This window comes from Nyctereutes procyonoides, unplaced genomic scaffold, assembly GCF_905146905.1.
Source record: "Nyctereutes procyonoides isolate TBG_1078 unplaced genomic scaffold, NYPRO_anot_genome, whole genome shotgun sequence".
Lineage (NCBI taxonomy): Eukaryota > Metazoa > Chordata > Mammalia > Carnivora > Canidae > Nyctereutes > Nyctereutes procyonoides.
In genome coordinates, this window is record NW_026575082.1 from 33,252,965 (window position 1) to 33,274,359 (window position 21,395).

At 38.3% G+C, this 21,395-nt stretch overlaps 1 protein-coding gene across 1 annotated transcript in view; it reads right to left on the reverse strand.

Moving 5' to 3' along the window:
• Positions 1-21,395, reverse strand: part of LOC129514562 (rho GTPase-activating protein 15) — a 617,088-nt gene that overhangs the window by 481,640 nt on the left and 114,053 nt on the right. The window contains exon 6 of the mRNA XM_055333243.1: positions 3,920-4,009. Coding sequence (XP_055189218.1) covers positions 3,920-4,009 — 90 coding nt within the window. The remainder of the gene's footprint in view (positions 1-3,919; positions 4,010-21,395) is intronic.

The window sequence follows — 21,395 nt, forward strand, 5'->3', positions numbered from 1 at the left end:
CACATGTCACAGATGCCGCCTGACAATACTGCCACCCTTTAACACGGTTTTATTTAGTTATTACAACTATCTCTCTGTAAATGACATTTAGGATTATTTAAGATTATGTTGTAATCCTTTTAATCCTCGGTGCTTTAAATTTCAGGCGTAACACCAAAGAGCAAACTAGCACTTAGCAGGAATGTTTAAAACATGTGATTTGAACATAAATCTTTTTATTCACTCTTTCCCTGATGAAGACCTAGAGCTGCTCTTAAGTTAACTAAGAAAACTTGTACCACAGTTCATTACAAATCACTCGGTTGCTAAATGCTTTCTCAAGCTACATCAAACTCGTGATGGGCCTTGACAATTCTGCTAAATGCAGAATTAAACGAAAGTTAGCAGCAATGAACATTTACTGATATAACTTAGAATTTGTAGGACCTTTTATAAGTACAAAACGTCTTTCCGTGTCAGTGTGTACGTGTGTGGAAATGGTCATTCGATTTCCTAAGGCGAGCTATCAGAAGTAGGTATGTACGTGGACATCCACACATTACTTCGCATTTATGCGTCGGGAACACATATTATGACTTGTCTGTATGTACTTTATTATAGAAGCTGCTAACGATTTCTTTAAATGTATCATATATTATTAAGAAATACCAATTAGGCCAAAGAGTATTCTTTTATAAAATAGGCAGGTGTTGTTTTTGTTTCATTTTTTTGGTTTTCATAGATTTTATTTATTTCTTTATACATGAGAGACAGAGAGAGAGAGAGGCAGAGACACAGGCAGAGGGAGAAGCAGGCTCCATGCAGGGGGCCCGATGTAGGACTCGATCCCAGGGTCCTGGGATCACGACCTAAGCCAAAGACAGATGCTCAACCACCGAGCCACCCAGGTGAGGCAGGTGTTCCTGAACTCCGTCGGTGAGCATCATTCTGATCTACTGAGAGTTGTTGAATACCAAACCTAACACTTGATCATGTGTAGCATAACACTGTTATGTTACCATGTACCCATCAAATAAGATTGAATCTACATCAAGAGTTTAGTAAGACTTTGACTATGAAGGAAATTTGGCTTTTAATACAAAAAGAAAATTAACAACTTAAATGTCCAAATGGCATACACAAATGTACCAGACAAATGAAATCCTTCCATTCTTTTGTGTGTCACAGATTTGTGCTTCTGAGTCTTTCAGGCACATAATTTTTTATTTGTTTTCTTCTTCATGTTAAATTCGACTTCTCTACAGACGTTATAATTATGTGGCATATAATTGCCAATCCATCAACTTTTTAAAGACAGATTTCAAATTTTAAATTATTTCTAATTTTGCTCTTCTTTGATTTTTCTTGAACCAAAAATCTCAATAGTCATTTGCTATCTGTAATCTATAATTCATAGACTGAGATTGAACACCAAGCCTAATTCAAACTTGGAATTTTAAAGCTATTTCTGATGTAGCAAATCAGCTGAAGCTATGATGGTCTTTTTCAGTCAGGAAGAAACACTTCATTATTCTTTAGGTAATGAAACTCTTGTACACACACAGTCAAACACCCAACAATGCCTTAATACCATGTTTTTGAGATATAATCATGTTTATTCTGATCATTTGAGAGTTAGACCAGCTAATGTATCTAATCAAATATTGATGCAAGTCATCTAGATTTAGCTCTCTGGCAAATCCTTCCCTATGCTTTTTCGTTAACAGAACTATAAAAGCTATTTATATTATTCCTCTCAAAGGGTTTACCCTCATAGTCTGTATCTATGGATACATATTAGTAAATTTTACCTAAGCTCACGTGTTTCAATAATGAAAAGATGTCGGCATGACAAAAAAAAAAAAAAAGACCCACATGATTCACCTCAAAAAGAATGAAGCAGGAAACGAAATTGGAATCCTTTTTAGCTTTGTTATTCACACCATCCTTGTAATCACTTCCTTCCTGTTTCTCTAAACTACAAGGGTACAAGTCCAAAAGAGTGAAGCTGGATGTAAGAACACTGAGGTCCTACAAACTACTCAGGGACCTTACAAACAAAAGTAGCTGACAAAGCTACTCCAAAAAGCTATCAAAAGTGAGAATAGTTGTGTGAGGGTTTTTTTTGGTTTTTTTTTTTTTTTTTTTTTTTTTTTACTATTTTTGGAAGTACCTACATTCAGAAATATGAAAAACAAGGAAAAAATTATAGCAAGAAGCAATCAGTCATACTCAGGAAAGAGCGACCTCATATCATTACTATATGTTATCCTACATTTCATCAATACAGGTGGCTTAAATATACATCCATGTATATAATGTTCAAAGCAAGGTAAAATTATGCATAAATATTCTTCTCCTATATCCGTGGTCCTGTATACATTGTACATATTTGGCGATCCTTCTCATTTTTGATCTATCTGAGCTTTCCAAAAGACCAACAGAAGGAACTCAAAAATGCTACATTAGACCATTTCCCAGAGTTTCTGTTGTCCAAGAATTATGTCCATTTCAAATAGTAAGGTCTTTATTTTATGACATGGGGACAAGGATGCCAAACTCATAATACATGATAAAACTACACCACTTACCTCACCCGACCTAGTTCAGACCTAGTCATAACAATCATCTAGGTTATCCTAAAACTAGGAATATAACCTCTATTTTTTTTTTATTTCTCGCAGAATAGCAAAAAGAGTAAGAAACTAGGATGGGCTATATCACTGATTTACAATTCCTCACTTCAAAACAAAATTTATTTTTCTTTTCTTGACTCTGTAGATTCAGATTCTAATCACTTTTGGTTAAATTTAGTCCTTTGATTTCTAGGCAAGTGTATTTAGTTTTTTTTTTCTTCTTTCTTAATCTCTTATGACAAAAAGAAATAAATCTCTAGCATATAAAAAATGAATGTCTGAATAGAATAAAAGTAGAACCAGAAAAATAACTTATTCTAGAGACATTAACGTGGGTCCAGTTTACATGGTAGATCTGGATTACCATCTGGGAAATGCAGAACTGGAAACCAGTTTTTTTTTCTCCCCAGTGTGAGTTCAGATAGGAAATGCCACCTATCTACACTTCTGTAAGATCCAATATATTACTTTCACTGGTACATTTATGTAATTGACCTTTCTAAAGTCAGTTGAGCCAAAATGGTCTTAGAAGGCATTTAATACAGTAGTTACAATAATCTAGATCCTTGGTTACTAAATGATATAAATCCTAAAATATACCCAGAAAGTTATTGGTTACTTTGGAAATATAAAAGTAAGTTAAATCTCAGATAAGTATAGAAAAAGATAAATCTCATAATTTAAAGTTATTAATTTCCAAAGAGATTTTAGTAACATCATATATGAAATATTAAGTTTTCTCATTTCCTTTCTTTCAAGTATCTCATCTGGTTCTTTTCATTCAATGGAATATGATTGAAATTATTAATCATAGTTATTTTTTCCCAAAAATTAAATTATGCAATACAAAAATATCCAATTTCTATAGCTGTTCAGTTCTTTCCATTCCCCTAAGTTACACTGGTAAATGTAATTTATGACTAGGCGCAGGAATGGAAATGAATGCAAAAAGTTTATCATAATTAGCGAACGTTATTTTGTGTATGTCTGAAAGTTCTACAATAAATCTATTTAAGCTAAATGCTCTAGGTTTGAACCCCAAACAGTTATCAAATACAAGGCAATATTCAATAACTTTCAGTGTAGAATCAATCAACACACAACATATATTTTCTATTTAGATAGCAACCAGTAACCAGGGAAAAGCCACAAAACAAACTAAAATTCAAGAAGGAGGTGAATCAGTTTTTCAGAGTGACCTTCGAACAACCAGTTCATGCACATGAAAAGATCATGACAAGGAAGTATATGTTAAGAGCTCAGATTTAGAATAGGAATAAATTTAATATATATAACATTCTTACCTGAAAGACATTCTTTCTGCTTGATTTTTCCTTGGCCCATTCAATATGTGCCCCACACAAATCCACACTCTCTGGTTTATGCCCAGTTTTCTGTAAACAATTGAAATAAGTGTAAGAAGCATATATCATTGGTGATGCATGTCAGGAAAAATAAAAGTTTATTGAGTTAGCAGCTATACATATTTATAGTATAAAGCCTTTCTTTTTCTTTGTTTTCTTTTCCATTTCAAAGATACATCTGCACCCTCATGATCATTGTGTCATTATTTACAATAGCCAAGACATGGCAACAACCTAACTGCCTGTTGACAGAAAAATGGGTAAAGAAAATGATATGTAGATACAAATATAGATAACAGAAATATCGATCCACATGGAAAAAAATTATTCAGCCATAAAAAAGAAGGAAATCCTGCTATATGTGACAATATGGATGAACCTTAAGGATGTCAGACTAAGTGAAGTAAGTTAGACGGAAGAACACAAACATTGCACCATCTCACCTACATGTAGAATCTAAAAAAGCCAAACTCCTAGAAACAGAGAGTAGACACCTGGGGCTAGGGAAATGGGAAGGTGCTGGATAGAGGTATAAACTTTCAGGGGGCGCCTGGGTGGCTCAGCCGGTTAAGTGTCTGATTTTTGTGTTCAGCTCAGGTTGTGATCACATCGCTGTAGGATCAAGCCCCACGTCAGACTCTGCACTCGGTGTGGAGTCTGCTGGAGATTCTTTTTACCCATCTGCCTCTGCCCCTCCCTCTACTCATGCTGCCTCTTTCTCTCAAAATAAATAAATAAAATCTTTTTTTTTTAAGTACAAACTTTTAGTTATGAGTATGTTCTCAGGACCAATTGCATAGTATGGTAACCATAGTTAACACTGTACTGTATAACCGAAAGTTGCTAGGAGAATAGATTTTAAACATTCGCACACATGCACACACACACACACAGGAGCTAACTGTGAAATAGTAGATGTATAAACTATTTTTTAAAGATTTTATTTATTTATTCGTGAGAGACACACACACATACACAGAGAGAGAGAGAGAGAGAGAGAGAGGCAGAGACACAGGCAGAGGGAGAAGCAGGCTCCATGCAGGAAGCCCGATGTGGGACTGGAGCCTGATGTGGGACTCAATCCCGGGTCTCCAGGATCACGCCCTAGGTTGAAGGCAGCACTAAACCCCTTAGCCACCTAGGCTGCCTGTATAAACTAGTTTTACCATGGTAATCATTTTACAATATATACATATATCAAGTCATCACTCATTACACCTTAAACTTACATAATATTGTCATTTATATCTTCATAAACACCCAAATTTAATAAATATTTATTAGAAAAAAAAATAAATAAATATTTATTAGGTGCCAACTGTGTGCCTTTTAGAAGTTCATCAGACTTTTAAGATTATACATGTGAGTATACGTACATTTTTATTTACTAAATTTAATTTAAAACAAATGGATTATGGCATGTGCTTCCTTTTGCATGATACAATGTGGATGTTACCTAAAAGCTTCAGTAATTCATAATAATCAATTTTAACAGGGATATCAGCTATATTTGCTTCTCCATATTTTATTTTAATTTTCTTAAAGAATTTTCTTTGTTTGAGAGAGAGAGAACACAAGCAGGGGGAGCTGCAGAAGGAGAGGGAGAAGCAGGCCACCTGCTGAGCAGAGAGCCCAATGTGGGGCCCAATCTCAGGACCCTGGGATCATGACTTGAGCCAAAGGCAGATGCTTAACCAACTGAGCTTTTTCATATTTAATTTGATTCAAGTGTATCATATTTATATAACTTTAAATTTTCAGAACTCAATATATTAAATAAAAGCTTACTTGTTTGGGCAATTTATTATTTTCAAAGAAAGGAATGCCATATTTCAAAGACTCCAACTATTTTCAGATGTTCTGAACTACTCTAGTTTTCTCTATAAATTCAGTATTTTTCTCAAATAATTTTCCATTGAATAGTTTAAAATTTTAGTAGAGGAGGCTTATAATTTTTTAGACAATATTTTAATTAAGAGTATGAACCTTACTTTAAAATATGAAATTAAAGGGATGCCTGCGTGGCTCAGTGGTTGAGCATCTGCCTTTGGCTCAGGGTGTGATCCTGGAGTCTCGGGATCGAGTCCCACATCAGGCTCCCTGTATGGAGCTTGCTTCTCTCTCTGCCTATGTCTCTGCCTCTCTCTGTGTGTCTTTCATGAATAAATAAATAAAATCTTTTAAAATAAATTTACAAAAATAAAATATGAAATTTTGGGGGCATCTGGGTGGCTCAGTCGGTTAGGCAACTGCCTCTTGATTTCAGCTCAGGTCATGATCTCAGGGTCATGGGATCAAGCCCCACATTGTGCTCTCCACTCAGTGGGGAGTGTATTGGGAATTGTCTCTCCCTCTGCTACTCCCTCCCTCAAATAAATAAATAAATAAATCTTTAAAAAACAAATAAACCATGGAATTATGGAAGGATGGCAAAAATACTATAAGAAATCTGTTCACAGGATGTCTGGATGGCTCAGTGGTTGAGTGTCTGCCTTCAGCTCAAGTCGTGATCCCCAGGGTCCTGGGATTGAGTCTCACATCGAGCTCCCTAAAGGGAGTCTGCTTCTCCCTCTGCCTATGTCTCTGCCTGGCTCTCTGTGTCTTTCATGCATAAAATAAATAAAATCTTAAAAAAAAAAGAAATCTGTTCACAATTGTTGCCTCATAGCCAGTATGTCTAATTCTATCAGTTTAATAGAAATAGCTATTTTTTTTTTCAGAAAAGCCAGAAATATGGGGGCTTTACAGTAAATTGTGAGTTGTTTTTTGTTTGTTTGTTTTTGGCAACTCAATAAAATTTTCTTGGGAGGAGAAAATTGTACAAGGCGAGCATAACTTCCCTTCAGGATAAATTCATTTGGCAGGACAGCCATTAATAGCATATCTTTTCTCAGTTATCTGGTAATAATCTCATGAAAAGCCAATCAAGATGAGGATGCCTCTTACAGATGCTTCAGTCAGTGAAATATTTTTATGGGTTCACCCATACTCGGCCACCCAGGTGATCACTATTGTGAAAAATCTCAAAGCATGATAACAATATTCATTGTCGAGAATGATTTATGATGTAGAAAATTAAACCAATCTGCTTCTTCTATAGTTAAACTGATTATGGGTTTCTCAGAATCCACAGAAATAATCATTAAGAATATGTAACAAAAGAGTATATCTTTCCATATCATGCAGTCAGGGGAAAAAAGATGGAATTATTTTATAGAAGAAGCGCTTTTAACGTGGCGGGCACTTTTCTGTTTTACAACTATCAATCCACTTAATTCTTACAACAACTGTATGAGGTAGGTACCATTATTAACACCATGTTACAGGTAATCATATGCTGGAATATTTAGATAGACTTTCTCAAGGGAACACAGGTAAAAAAGGAGGAGCTCAGGTTAAATGAGAGCAGTGTCACTCCAGAGTCTGCTCCTAACCACCACACAGTCCTTGAAAATTGAATAAACACTGTGATCACATTCATGTTAAAATATTAACATGTGGGAAAAGATATGACTTTCTTATTAGACCCTAGTGCAGACATATTAATCTTGCTTCTGTCCTTCTCTTTTAAACTCGATCTTTCCATTGGGCCTTTACACCACCTGTTTACCTGGAATACTTCCCAATCTTCACATGGCTGACTCCGTATCCATCAGGTCCCAGACAAATGTCACCTTGTCAGAGGTCTCCTCTATCTTATATAAAAGAGAGCTGTCTTCCAGCTTACTCTCTATTTCACTACTTGTTTTAATTTCAACACAGCCTTCTTCCTAACTGAAATTAACATTTATATTTTTATATACTGTCTGTTTTTCTCCCTCTAAAATTAAGCTCCCTGAGCTGGGGCCTGGTTTGCCTTTTCCTCGACTATTTTTCCCAATGTATGGAACAGTGCCTGGCAAGACTTGTTGTTCAATGAATATTTGCTGAATTCATAAATGAAGGAAAAATACCAAAATGCAAGTAGCTTTTGTGCTTTGGAAGGAAGGTTTGGACATCTAAAAATTCCCCGTGTTATAACAATTAAGATTTATATTTGGTTTAATTCTTAAGCAGTCTTTGCTTTGATATGGAAGAGTGAAAAAACAGTTTAATGGACTCATGTGGATTGAACCCAGTATTTCACAGAATCATTCAATAGTCATTAACTGCACACTTATTATCTTCCTTTAAGAATACCATACCAGCCTCAGACTATCGAGTGTTCAGTAGACAGTCTCTCTCTGGAGAAAAAAACAATCTAAGCTTTTCCAGAGTTCTCACCATCCAGCTCTGCCACACTCTTCTCATCAGCATCAAACACTAAATCCCATGGCTTTGGCACTGGCTTGGACTTATTTCAATCTGAACTCTGCCCATCATGATTCAGTCACCTCTCATGACCCTGACCTTGACTCTGACCTAGACCCACCTCATGCATTCCTCATGAACCCACTGTTTCACCTCCTCTTCCTTTCAGCAATCTTCATTCTGCTTTTCATCTAAGAACTCCCATGTTCTGAGTTGTCATTACTTCCACCCTGTTATGTTTGCTTTGGATGTGACTGGAATCACCAGACCTTTTGTGCACCCCTCTGGGCCCTTCCTGGTTTCACTTCCTTCCATGAACAGGCCCATGTCCCTATCTTGGTAGCCACTTCAATGTTCCTCTCTCGCTCTCTTGCTCTCCCCCATGTGATGATTCACTCCTCTTCCATCCACTTTTCCTTCTTGTACCATTTTCCTCAAATCCCCTAATACTGTATAAATAACTTTTGGCTACCCAGAGCAATAACATTACAAATAATGGCAACCTTCTTCAGCTGGGTTTTCAACTCTACTTAGAAAAAAAAAATTAAGATAAGGACACCTAACATATCCATGAAATCACTGCCAAGACCAACGTTATCATTACTTAGCAAACTGTTTTATGTATTCCTACTCATTTTCTATTCTTCCTCATAACACTTGTCTCCCAAAGCTTCACCCATTTCTAGTGGTCCACCAAATGGCATTCTCCTAATTTGCAGAGATCACAGGTCTTGAGCTAGAACATTCGTCATTCTTCCCACTTTCATAGTCCATGTAATCAAAATGAACAAACACACAAATATAAATTTTAATAAATCCCTACATGTCAGACCCTCTGAAAGCTTTATATCAATATTTCATTTATTCCTTACAACAGTCTTGTGCAGTTGTCACCACTGCCTTCAACTAACAATGTGGAAAACCTCAATCAGGGAGTGGTTAAGTGCCTTACGTAAACTCACGCACTTACTACGTGTCTGACCTGAGATAGGAATTCATTGTCTGATTCCAAATCCCAACTTCTTGATCACAACGCAATATATGACCTTCCCTTTATATATAGCGTTTTCTCCTGCTACGTCACATGCTGCTCTTTTTAGATCCCCAAACAATAATTAACATTTTCTATCTCTTTCTGGTAAGTGTCATCATTTCCCATATTCTGTTCTCGCTCCTGGAAGTTTGGATCTGAGTCGTGATTCTGGTCCACCTGTCTAATGAACTGCCATGCCTGGCATGACAGTGATGTCTATGAACATCAAAATCTCCTGGTCTGTTGTTGCCATACAGTGCATGATCCACTCACAAAGCTTATCTTTTTCTGCCTCAGAAGAAGAGATGCTCCTTCTTCAGCCCAAGGCTTTATCTCTCTGGTTCACAATTCTATCCAATCCTGTTCCTCATTTTCTGAGTCATCCCCTTTCTCCTACATTTTCAACCTCTCTCTCAAATAGATTACATATTTTATTTAGCCCATAGCCATGCTCAAGTCACCCCTGTTCAAAAAAAATATATAAATACATGCAAACATCAAACCCACAGCCTTGTTTGTTCTCGCTCTCACCTATTTATCTTCCATGATTGCCAGGATTCTTGAGTTTTCTGCAGTTGCATTCTCTGCTTGCTCATGTTTCATTCTCTTCTCAACCCACTGCAGGCTTTTACTCTCTTTGTTAACTAATCTAAAATGTTTTAACCATGAAGGTCAACAAAAATAATTTGACACCTTCTTTCTCATCACCCTTCCAGTTGGACTCTGGACTGTTAGTTTCTGTTCCTTTCCCTTAAAATTCTCTGTTCCTCAGCTATGGAGACATTTTCACTCCTTCCCATCATTTCCCCCTATTCTAAAATACACTTTGTTACAATTCCTTTTGTTATCCAATAGAGAATTACAGTACAAAATTTCTGATTCCTTACAAAATAAATAATACATCTCAGGATAATAGTCTACAAAATGAGATAATTTACAAAATAGAAATTAATAGTTTACAAAATTAAAACACAATATTCCCATTCATATTCATCTTTAATAGGAAATGACCCTATGGCAGGAACAAAGCAATTGATAGAGTTTGGGGTCAATTCAGAAGTATGCCAGAAAAAGCTAAAGTGATTTGAGTAAAATTCAAGTAAATAAATATATCAGCTTCAAGGACAGAAAACTAAGATATATTGATAGAGGACAGTATAAAAATGATCCTCGCTCAGTAGTTCATTGTTACAAAGCTAAAGCCAAAAGACCTAGGCTTGAAGAATAATGCTAGGGACTTAGCTTTATTAGGAGAAAAATTCTTCAGTATTTAAACATTGTCAAACATTGGAACAAGTTTTTCAGAAAAGTTGTCAAATTTATTTGGAAGACAATCAAGATTTTATTCAAGAAGGCTGAAATTAAAGAATCCTTTAATAGAAAACATATTTCTGATTCTACAGCTATAAAACACAAGAAAAAGTCTGCTAATGAACTACATGATGCCAATGGATCATATTGTACATCATTATAAAAATGTACTTTTTAAAAATTGACTAAATTTGGATTTAAATCTAAGAGTGTACTTGTATCTCTTCTGGGGTAAACTTAAAATATAAATGACTGATTTTAAAATATTTAAATAGAATTAAAAGTTACTGCTTCTGGACAATAAAATACAAAAGCCTCTTTGTTAGGGCAATGTGAAGTCATTAAAAATTGATCCTGGGTCTTGTCCACTTTTGATTTTTATTATTCTTTTAGTCTGTCTTTCCTATTCCCCAATAATAGCTGACAGGGTATCCTCTCTATATTTTTCTCTGACTCAGATTAAACCTTTGGGATTAAGTTTTCCATTTTTTATGGGAAATTTGAGGCCCTTTAATGCACATTAAGAAAATATCAAAGGCCAGATGCTCTTTTGCTTGATGGCATTTTCCATGAGGAAGATTGGGCATCTGTGTAGGCAACAAATCACCAGGCTGCTCATTATCCTACCCTTATCACTAGATGGGGTTACAAAAAAAACCCAAAAACAAAAACAAAAACAACAAAAACAAAGCAAGGCTCAGATTTTATGAAATAGGTTATTAACTTCCATTTTTTACTTTGGATTAATTGCTATTCCAGAATATAAACTCAGATTGTCCTTATCAGTTTGAAACATGAAACACAAAATCTGTTTAGAGGAATTAAGTTTTATCACATAACTGGTTTTGATTCTGGAAAATCATTCATGGAGGAGGATAAAACTCACTTATAAATTCTCATTTGGGCAAAATGATTTAGGAAAGAGTGCTGAATAGATACCTGATCTTATTAATGTCTAAAGTATGGCTGCTGTCAACATAGAAGACGATACTTGGATTGTAAGATGTGGGTTTTATGTATATGAATATAAATGATGTTAATAATAACTGAAATTGTTTCTACAGTGAAATTTCTCAGTATATACAAGACCAAATCAAAGCAGATTTTCAGAAAAGCAAACCTCTGTTGGTGACTTTGGGCACTAGAATGTTATGTTTTGTTTGTTTTTTGAGGAATAAGTATTCTCTCCTTTTCAAGAAATGCACAATATCTTTAGTTCTGAATCCAAGTCTTGCCAGAATAAACACAATAGTTTCTATTTAGTCCACTTTTGTTGCATGTTGGTAGTGTCTTACATTTGCATTATGTAAAAAACTATTTAATTTTGCAAGGTGACTATCTTGGGCACATGCTGCTCCCTCACAGTCCTTGCCTAGACCCTCATCCCATCAGTCTACCTCAGCTGTCCCTGCAGATAACCAGCCTGCTTGAACCCATTTGGTCACCTTCCTGAAATGCGAGGCCCTTCCTCCTGGCTGCCGGAGTGCAGACAGGCCTTTGGCTCCTCATCCACTTCCAGATTTGTATAAAATGCCACTTTACTGGGTAGGGGATCTGGCTTTCTTGGAGTAGCCATCCAAGGGTATGCCCAGGGTTCATAATGATGCAGGCAGCGAAGACTCTGGATGGTGAATGTTAGCCAAAAGGAAGCAGGAAATGGGAAGAAACATGGCAGATAAATTCCTTCTCCTCCATCCCTCCGTCCCTCCCAGAGACTGTCTCATCCTTTCTCCAAACAGCCTACCTGCAGCTTCTTTCTAAGTCAAGAGATGCAGCTGCCCAGTGATTCTCTGTGTCCCTTTGAGGTTCACTGGAGAGTAGCAGCCTGCTTGATGGCACCGCTCCCCCACCCCTTCCTATCATTCCCTGCCACTCTTTACATCCTGGATTCATGCCTCCCAAACAAGGATGGACACTTAATCCAGGCATTGCTCTCTGGAGAATCAGGGCTGAGACCATTGATCCTTGTGGCCTAGATGGATAGTGCTACTCCAAATGTGTGTTGTTACAGGGAAGCAGCTCACCAACCAGAGACTCCATTTTTTCCCCACCACCCATTGTATCAACATGTGGCCGCATTACCCACTGTCATCAGTGGACTGTGAGCACAAGGACTTCTGGGCTTGTGGCTTTAAAGAGCTTGCAGACCTTCTAATGTTCTCTCTACCTTTCCCTCACCTGCCACTAGGAAGAGTTTGCAGAACCAAATGATGAGAGAAGGACCATGTAGCAGAAAACTGACCAGAAATACCTGTTTCTGACTGTGGTATGAGTAAGAAGTGAAGCTCTGTAGAAATTTTGGATTGTATTTGGAGAGCATGGAGTGTTCCCCTGACCAAAGTCTTTATATTAAGAAAAATGAAGACAGGGATTTTAAATAAACTGGTAATAAGTGGCAATTTGGGTATTTGAATCCAATTTTATTGGGTTCCAATAACTTTTCCCTTAACCACTATGCCCTATTGTTCTATGTAGTAGCAACAACAATAATAATAAATATAATTTGTGTTTATCATTGCTATGTGCCAGGCGTGCCATGAGTTGTCTCACATAATCTTGCAATAACCATCTGAGATAGATATTTCTTTTTTTTAATAAATTAAGTTTTATTGGTGTTCAATTTACCAACATACAGAATAACACCCAGTGCTCATCCCGTCAAGTGTCCCCCTCAGTGCCCGTCACCCATTCACACCCACCCCCCGCCCTCCTCCCCTTCCACCACCCCTAGTTCATTTCCCAGAGTTAGGAGTCTTTATGTTCTGTGTCCCTTTCTGATATTTCCCACACATTTCTTCTCCCTTCCCTTATATTCCCTTTCACTATTATTCATATTCCCCAAATGAATGAGAACATACACTGTTTGTCCTTCTCCGATTGACTTACTTCACTCAGCATAATACCCTCCAGTTCCATCCACGTTGAAGCAAATGGTGGGTATTTGTCGTTTCTAATGGCTGAGTAATATTCCATTGTATACATAAACCACATCTTCTTTATCCATTCATCTTTTGATGGGCACCGAGGCTCCTTCCACAGTTTGGCTATTGTGGACATGGCTGCTAGAAACATCGGGGTGCAGGTGTCCCGGCGTTTCATTGCATCTGAATCTTTGGGGTAAATCCCTAACATGCAATTGCTGGGTTGTAGGGCAGGTCTATTTTAAACTCTTTGAGGAACCTCCACACAGTTTTCCAGAGTGGCTGCACCAGTTCACATTCCCACCAACAGAGTAAGAGTGTTCCCTTTTCTCCGCATCCTCTCCAACATTTGTTGTTTCCTGCCTTGTTAATTTTCCCCATTCTCACTGGTGTGAGGTGGTATCTCATTGTGGTTTTGATCTGTATTTCCCTGATGGCAAGTGATGCAGAGCATTTTCTCATGTGCATGTTGGCCATGTCTATGTCTTCCTCTGTGAGATTTCTCTTCATGTCTTTTGCCCATTTCATGATTGGATTGTTTGTTTCTTTGCTGTTGAGTTTAAGAAGTTCTTTATAGATTTTGGAAACTAGCCCTTTATCTGATATGTTATTTGCAAATATCTTCTCCCATTCTGTAGGTTGTCTTTGAGTTTTGTTGACTGTATCCTTTGCTGTGCAAAAGCTTCTTATCTTGATGAAGTCCCAATAGTTCATTTTTGCTTTTGTTTCTTTTGCTTTCGTGGATGTATCTTGCAAGAAGTTACTGTGGCCAAGTTCAAAAAGGGTGTTGCCTGTGTTCTCCTCTAGGATTTTGATGGAATCTTGTCTCACATTTAGATCTTTCATCTATTTTGAGTTTATCTTTGTGTATGGTGCAAGAGAGTGGTCTAGTTTCATTCTTCTGCATGTGGATGTCCAATTTTCCCAGCACCATCTATTGAAGAGACTGTCTTTCTTCCAGTGGATAGTCTTTCCTCCTTTATCGAATATTAGTTGACCATAAAGTTCAGGGTCCACTTCTGGGTTCTCTATTCTGTTCCACTGATCTATGTGTCTGTTTTTGTGCCAGTACCACACTGTCTTGATGACCACAGCTTTGTAGTACAACCTGAAATCTGGCATTGTGATGCCCCCAGCTATGGTTTTCTTTTTTAAAATTCCCCTGGCTATTCGCGGTCTTTTCTGATTCCACACAAATCTTAAAATAATTTGTTCTAAGTCTCTGAAGAAAGTCCATGGTATTTTGATAGGGATTGCATTGAACGTGTAAATTGCCCTGGGTAACATTGACATTTTCACAATATTAATTCTGCCAATCCATGAGCATGGAATATTTTTCCCATATCTTTGTGTCTTCCTCAATTTCTTTCAGAAGTGTTCTATAGTTTTTAGGGTATAGATCCTTTACCTCTTTGGTTAGGTTTATTCCTAGGTATCTTATGCTTTTGGGTGCAATTGTAAATGGGATTGACTCCTTAATTTCTCTTTCTTCAGTCTCATTGTTAGTGTATAGAAATGCCACTGATTTCTGGGCATTGATTTTGTATCCTGCCATGCTACCAAATTGCTGTATGAGTTCTAGCAATCTTGGGGTGGAGGCTTTTGGGTTTTCTATGTAGAGTATCATGTCATCGGCGAAGAGGGAGAGTTTGACTTCTTCTTTGCCAATTTGAATGCCTTTAATGTCTTTTTGTTGTCTGATTGCTGAGGCTACGACTTCCAATACTATGTTGAATAGCAGTGGTGAGAGTGGACATCCCTGTCTGGTTCCTGATCTTAGGGGAAAGGCTCCCAGTGCTTCCCCATTGAGAATGATATTTGCTGTGGGCTTTTCGTAGATGGCTTTTAAGATGTCGAGGAAAGTTCCCTCTATCCCTACACTCTGAAGAGTTTTGATCAGGAATGGATGCTGTATTTTGTCAAATGCTTTCTCTGTATCTAATGAGAGGATCATATGGTTCTTGGTTTTTCTCTTGCTGATATGATGAATCACATTGATTGTTTTACGAGTGTTGTCCCGGGGATAAATCCTACTTGGTCATGGTGAATAATTTTCTTAATGTGTTGTTGGATCCTATTGGCTAGTATCTTGTTGAGAATTTTTGCATCCATGTTCATCAGGGATATTGGTCTGTAATTCTCCTTTTTGGTGGGGTCTTTGTCTGGTTTTGGAATTAAGGTGATGCTGGCCTCATAGAATGAATTTGGAAGTACTCCATCTCTTTCTATCTTTCCAAACAGCTTTAGTAGAATAGGTATGATTTCTTCTTTAAACGTTTGATAGAATTCCCCTGGGAAGCCATCTGGCCCTGGACTCTTGTGTCTTGGGAGGTTTTTGATGACTTCTTCAATTTCCTCCCTGGTTATTGGCCTGTTCAGGTTTTCTATTTCTTCCTGTTCCAGTTTTGGTAGTTTGTGGCTTTCCAGGAATGCGTCCATTTCTTCTAGATTGCCTAATTTATTGGTGTAGAGCTGCTCATAATATGTTTTTAAAATCGTTTGTATTTCCTTGGTGTTGGTAGTGATCTCTCCTTTCTCATTCATGATTTTATTAATTTGAGTCTTCTCTCTCTTCTTTTTAATAAGGTTGGCTAATGGTTTATCTATCTTATTAATTCTTTCAAAGAACCAACTCCTGGTTCTATTGATCTGTTCCACAGTTCTTCTGGTCTCAATTTCGTTGAGTTCTGCTCGAATTTTAATTAACTCTCTTCTTCTGCTGGGCGTCGGGTCCATTTCCTGTTTTTTCTCTAGCTCCTTTATGTGTAAGGTTAGCTTTTGTATTTGAGTTCTTTCCAGTTTTTGAATGGATGCTTGTATTGCGATGTATTTCCCCCTCAGGACTGCTTTTACTGCATCCCAAAGATTTTGAACGGTTGTATCTTCATTCTCATTAGTTTCCATGAATCGTTTTAATTCTTCCTTAATTTCCTGGTTGACCCTTTTATCTTTTAGCAGGATGGTCCTTAACCTCCACGTGTTTGAGGTCCTTCCAAACTTCTTCTTGTGATTGAGTTCTAATTTCAAGGCGTTATGGTCTGAGAATATGCAGGGGACGATCCCAATCTTTTGGTATCGGTTCAGACCCGATTTGTGACCCAGTATGTGGTCTATTCTGGAGAAAGTTTCATGTGCACTTGAGAAGAATGTGTATTCAGTTGAGTTTGGATGTAAAGTTCTGTAGATATCTGTGAAATCTATCTGGTCCAGTGTATCATTTAAAGCTCTCGTTTCTTTGGAGATGTTGTGCTTAGAAGACCTATCGAGGGTAGAAAGAGCTAGATTGAAGTCACCAAGTATAAGTGTATTATTATCTAAGTATTTCTTCACTTTGGTTAATAATTCGTTTAAGTATTTGGCAGCTCCCACATTCGGGGCATATATATTGAGGATTGTTAAGTCCTCTTGCTGGATAGATCCTTTAAGTATGATATAGTGTCCCTCTTCGTCTCTCACTATAGTCTTCAGAGTAAATTTTAGTTTATCTGATATAAGGATGGCTACCCCTGCTTTCTTTTGAGAACCATTTGAATGGTAAATGGTTCTCCAACCTTTTATTTTCAGGTTGTAGGTGTGCTTTTGTCTAAAATGAGTCTCTTGTAGACAGCAAATAGATGGGTCCTGCTTTTTTATCCAGTCTGAAACCCTGCGCCTTTTGATGGGGTCATTAAGCCCATTCACGTTCAGAGTTACTATTGACAGATATGAGTTTAGTGTCATCATGATATCTATTTAGTCCTTGTTTTTGTGGATTGTTCCACTGAACTTCTTCTTAAAGGGGAGTTTTAAGAGTCCCCCTTAAAATTTCTTGCAGAGCTGGTTTGGAGGTCACATATTCTTTCAGTTCCTGCCTGTCTCGGAAGCTCTTTATCTCTCCTTCCATTTTGAATGAGAGCCTTGCTGGATAAAGTATTCTTGGTTGCATGTTCTTCTCATTTAGGACCCTGAATATATCCTGCCAGCCCTTTCTGGCCTGCCAGGTCTCTGTGGAGAGGTCTGCTGTTACCCTAATATTCCTCCCCATGAAAGTCAGGGACTTCTTGTCTCTTGTTGCTTTAAGGATCTTCTCTTTATCGTTGGAATTTGCAAGCTTCACTATTAGATGTCGAGGTGTTGAACGGTTTTTATTGATTTTAGGGGGGGATCTCTCTATTTCCTGGATCTGAATGCCTGTTTCCCTTCCCAGATTGGGAAAGTTTTCAGCTAGGATTTGTTCAAATACATATGCTGGCCCTCTGGCCCTTTCGGCGCCCTCGGGAACCCCAATTAAACGTAGGTTTTTCTTCCTTAGGGTGTCATTTAATTCCCTTAATCTGTCTTCATGGTCCTTTAATTGTTTGTCTCTTTTTTCCTCAGTTTCCCTCTTTGCCATCAACTTGTCTTCTATGTCACTCACTCGTTCTTCCACCTCGTTAACCCTCGTCGTTAGGACTTCTAGTTTGGATTGCATCTCATTCAATTGATTTTTAATTTCTGCCTGATTGGATCTAAATTCTGCAGTCATGAAGTCTCATGAGTCCTTAATGCTTTTTTCTAGAGCCACCAGTAGCTGTATAATAGTGTTTCTGAATTGGCTTTCTGACATTGAAGTGTAATCCAGATTTTGTAACTCTGTGGGAGAAAGGGCTGTTTCTGGTTCTTTCTTTTGAGGTGAGGTTTTCCTTCTAGTCATTTTGCTCAATGCAGAGTGGCCAAAAACAAGTTGTATTGGAACACGGGGGAGTATCACTGGTCCGTCCAGGTGGTCTTCTGGGGGAGGGGCCTGCTGTGCTGATTCTCAGGTGTTAGCACTTGGGGGAGCTGCTCTGCCCCTGCCTGCTGCAGGGCTCAGCGGGGGTTGTTTACCCCGTGAGGCCCCAGGAGGATCAGCCGCAGTTGCTATGGCAACTCTGGAAGCCTGGATTCAGCCTCCGCAGGAACTACGGGGCTCGGGGCTCTCGGTTCTCCGTCCGCAGGGCCTGGAGGCTCCGGGGCGAGGCCGCTGATCTGCTCAGCTCGGGGCAGGAGCGTCCTCGCTGTCCTGGGCCCTCCCGGCCTCTGCCAGTCCCGGGGGAGGCCGGATCCTGGGCTGTGTCCCGGCGCCCTGTGCCCGGGGCCTGCGCTGTTGGATTCGCGCTCCCGCCCCGCAGCCCCCTCCGCGGAGCCGCCGCCCGAGCCCCTCCGAGCTGCTCCGGTCGGTCCCGCCGTGCGCGCTGCAGCCCTTAGGGAGCTCGGAGCACTCTCCGGGGCGCAGGTGTCTGTTAGTGTCCCCGGGAGCCCGAGGGCATCCCCGCCCTCCTGGGTCCTGCTCCAACTCCCTGCGAGCCCCTTTCTGCCCGCCCGGGAAGGTTGGTGCAGCTCCTGCTCCTCCGGGACGGGGCTCTCCTGTCCTGGGGACACTCGCCCCGGCCTCAGCCCGGCTCTTCGTGGGGCCCCTCCCCCTCGGAGGCCTTTTGCTCCTTTATTTCTTTTTCCCCGTCTTCCTACCTTGATAGAAGCGCGGACTCTTCTCACTGTAGCATTCCAGCTGGTCTCTCTTTACATCTCAGGCCGAATTCGTAGATTTTCAGGATGATTTGAAGGTTATCTAGGTAATTTGTTGGGGACAGGTGACTTGGGGACCCTACTCTTCTGCCGTCTTGCCCCTCCTCCCTGAGGTAGATATTCCTATTAACCTCAACGCTGCAGTTGAAATATCCAAAGATTATAGCAACAAATAAAATGTGAACCTGGGATTCTCAGCCCAGGTGGTCTGACTTATCCTTCCTGATGTGATATACTGCTTCCCAGAGCATTCCAACTCAGTAGTGAATTCTTAAGAAAGACCAAATACATATATTCAGTTAACCTCAAAATGCACTGTGGAGTAAAAGTCTATTTTATCTTAGAGAAATCCAAGCTCCAAATCAGATGCATTACATTGACCAAAATGATAAACCACAGAGAGTCAAACTTCATAATTAAAATAGTTTTCTGAGAGAGCCTAAGGTGAGGTTTATTGGACAGTAAGCTATTATCCATTTATAAAGCATCCTATCAATTTCATAGATTTTTGTGGTTATTAAAAATTATGTAAGATACAGAATTTATTGTGGTTAATGGCTAAATCTTGAGAGAATTATAACCAGAGAACATGGCTTCATTTATAGTAATATTGATCACTTGATTTCATTTTTTTCCTTACAATGTTTATGCTAATAAAACACTACAATTCAATTTCTTTTTTTTTCTTTCTACTTCCACCCATCATCCTCCAGATTTTGGACTATCATTTTTTTTTCTGATTTTTAAAGATCTGATGAGGCCATATGATAGTGTAGTCTGCAGCTATACAAGAAATTACCCTGATGTTAACCATGCTGACTTTGTCAGAGCACTATCATTAGGAGAATTAAAATATTAAGCAGAAATTTAAGATGCCTTCATTAGGCTAAGTTTGGTAGATCTATTGTTTGCCCCTCCAATGTTTATGATCATTTTAAGCAGGGATCTGAATAAGGGCTCAATACTCACTTTACAAAGATAAAATAATTCCATATTCATTTTGCACAGAATACTCAATAATTCATGAATAGCTTTCTGATTGAAACTATTTTCATCTTTTTGCTAAATCACATCATTTTGCTCCCATAAATAAGTCCATTTTGTTATTAAAGCCATACTACAGCAAATGAGCATTAGATGTATTGCATTATTTAATTAATGCTTGTGTTCATTAGTTGCATTTGAAGTAAACAATATTAAAAAAGTAAACAAATTATTTTAATGAGGTGCTTTATATTACTCTTTTTTGCTTTCAAGGTTATGGCTGAATGAGTGGTTTGAAAAAGTTAATAGTTTACTAAATGCCTTGGAAAAGTTTTCTGTTATTAAAAGTAAAATATGCCAGTGTTTGTTTGCCTCTGAATAAAAGTTATCAGTATAGTGCAAAGAAAAAAAAAGGAGCCTCTCCCATCTGCCCACACAAAAAATTTCATGTATGCAATGAACATGTAGGCACCATATTGAACATACTGGTTTCAGAATCATACAATTTTAGGGGAGAAATATTTCCTAAAATGTTTATAATGCTTCTGAATTTATGTCAAACTAGGTTTATGTTAACTAGGATTTGTGAGCATTGTGGCATAAATATAACAGAAACAGATGACTGATGAAAGTAAGGTCCACTTGGTCTGAATTTTGATGGATGTGGAGACAAGAGAAATTTCTTAAACCACAAATAAAATTTCCACAGTATGTGTATTTTAGTAACTATGACACCAAACATATATTCTGGAGTCACATGAAAATAAGTCCCAGTTTGCTACTGGTGCTCACTGATGTGCTGATACACACATGTTCTGGGGATACGATATTTATAGTTCTCCTCAGATGAATTGCCCACTTGCTTTCTCTGCACTAGGACTTCATTAGAGAGGACCATAACTGTGAAAAAGTCAAGGACATAGGAGAATATTAAAGTTTTTTCTGAGTGAGAAGATGCCCTGTGTTTTGCTAAGTGCCTTAGGCCATACTGATGACAACTTAGCCCTTTTTGCCATTTCTTTGTCAGTAAGAGCATGGCCTTATGGCTCTCCTCTGTTTCACCAGTTTTTTTAGAAATTGTCTCTCAGATCATTTAGTAAGTCCTCTTTTCTTTGTGCTAAAAGTTGAAAAAAACATATATCTTAATTCCTCAAACCTGTCTCTGAAAACTCTGACTCTGCCTTAATTTAACGATCATTAGTATTTGGTTGCAAAGGGCTCCCGGGTGCTTACAGAATGACATTATCTCTGGTCACAGTCTTGTTTAAAGTCTTTCATAAGTGGGTCCCACTAGGACCTTCTAACCAAACTGGAGTGCTTGCCATTCCACAGTACTGTTCCTCAACTTACTTTG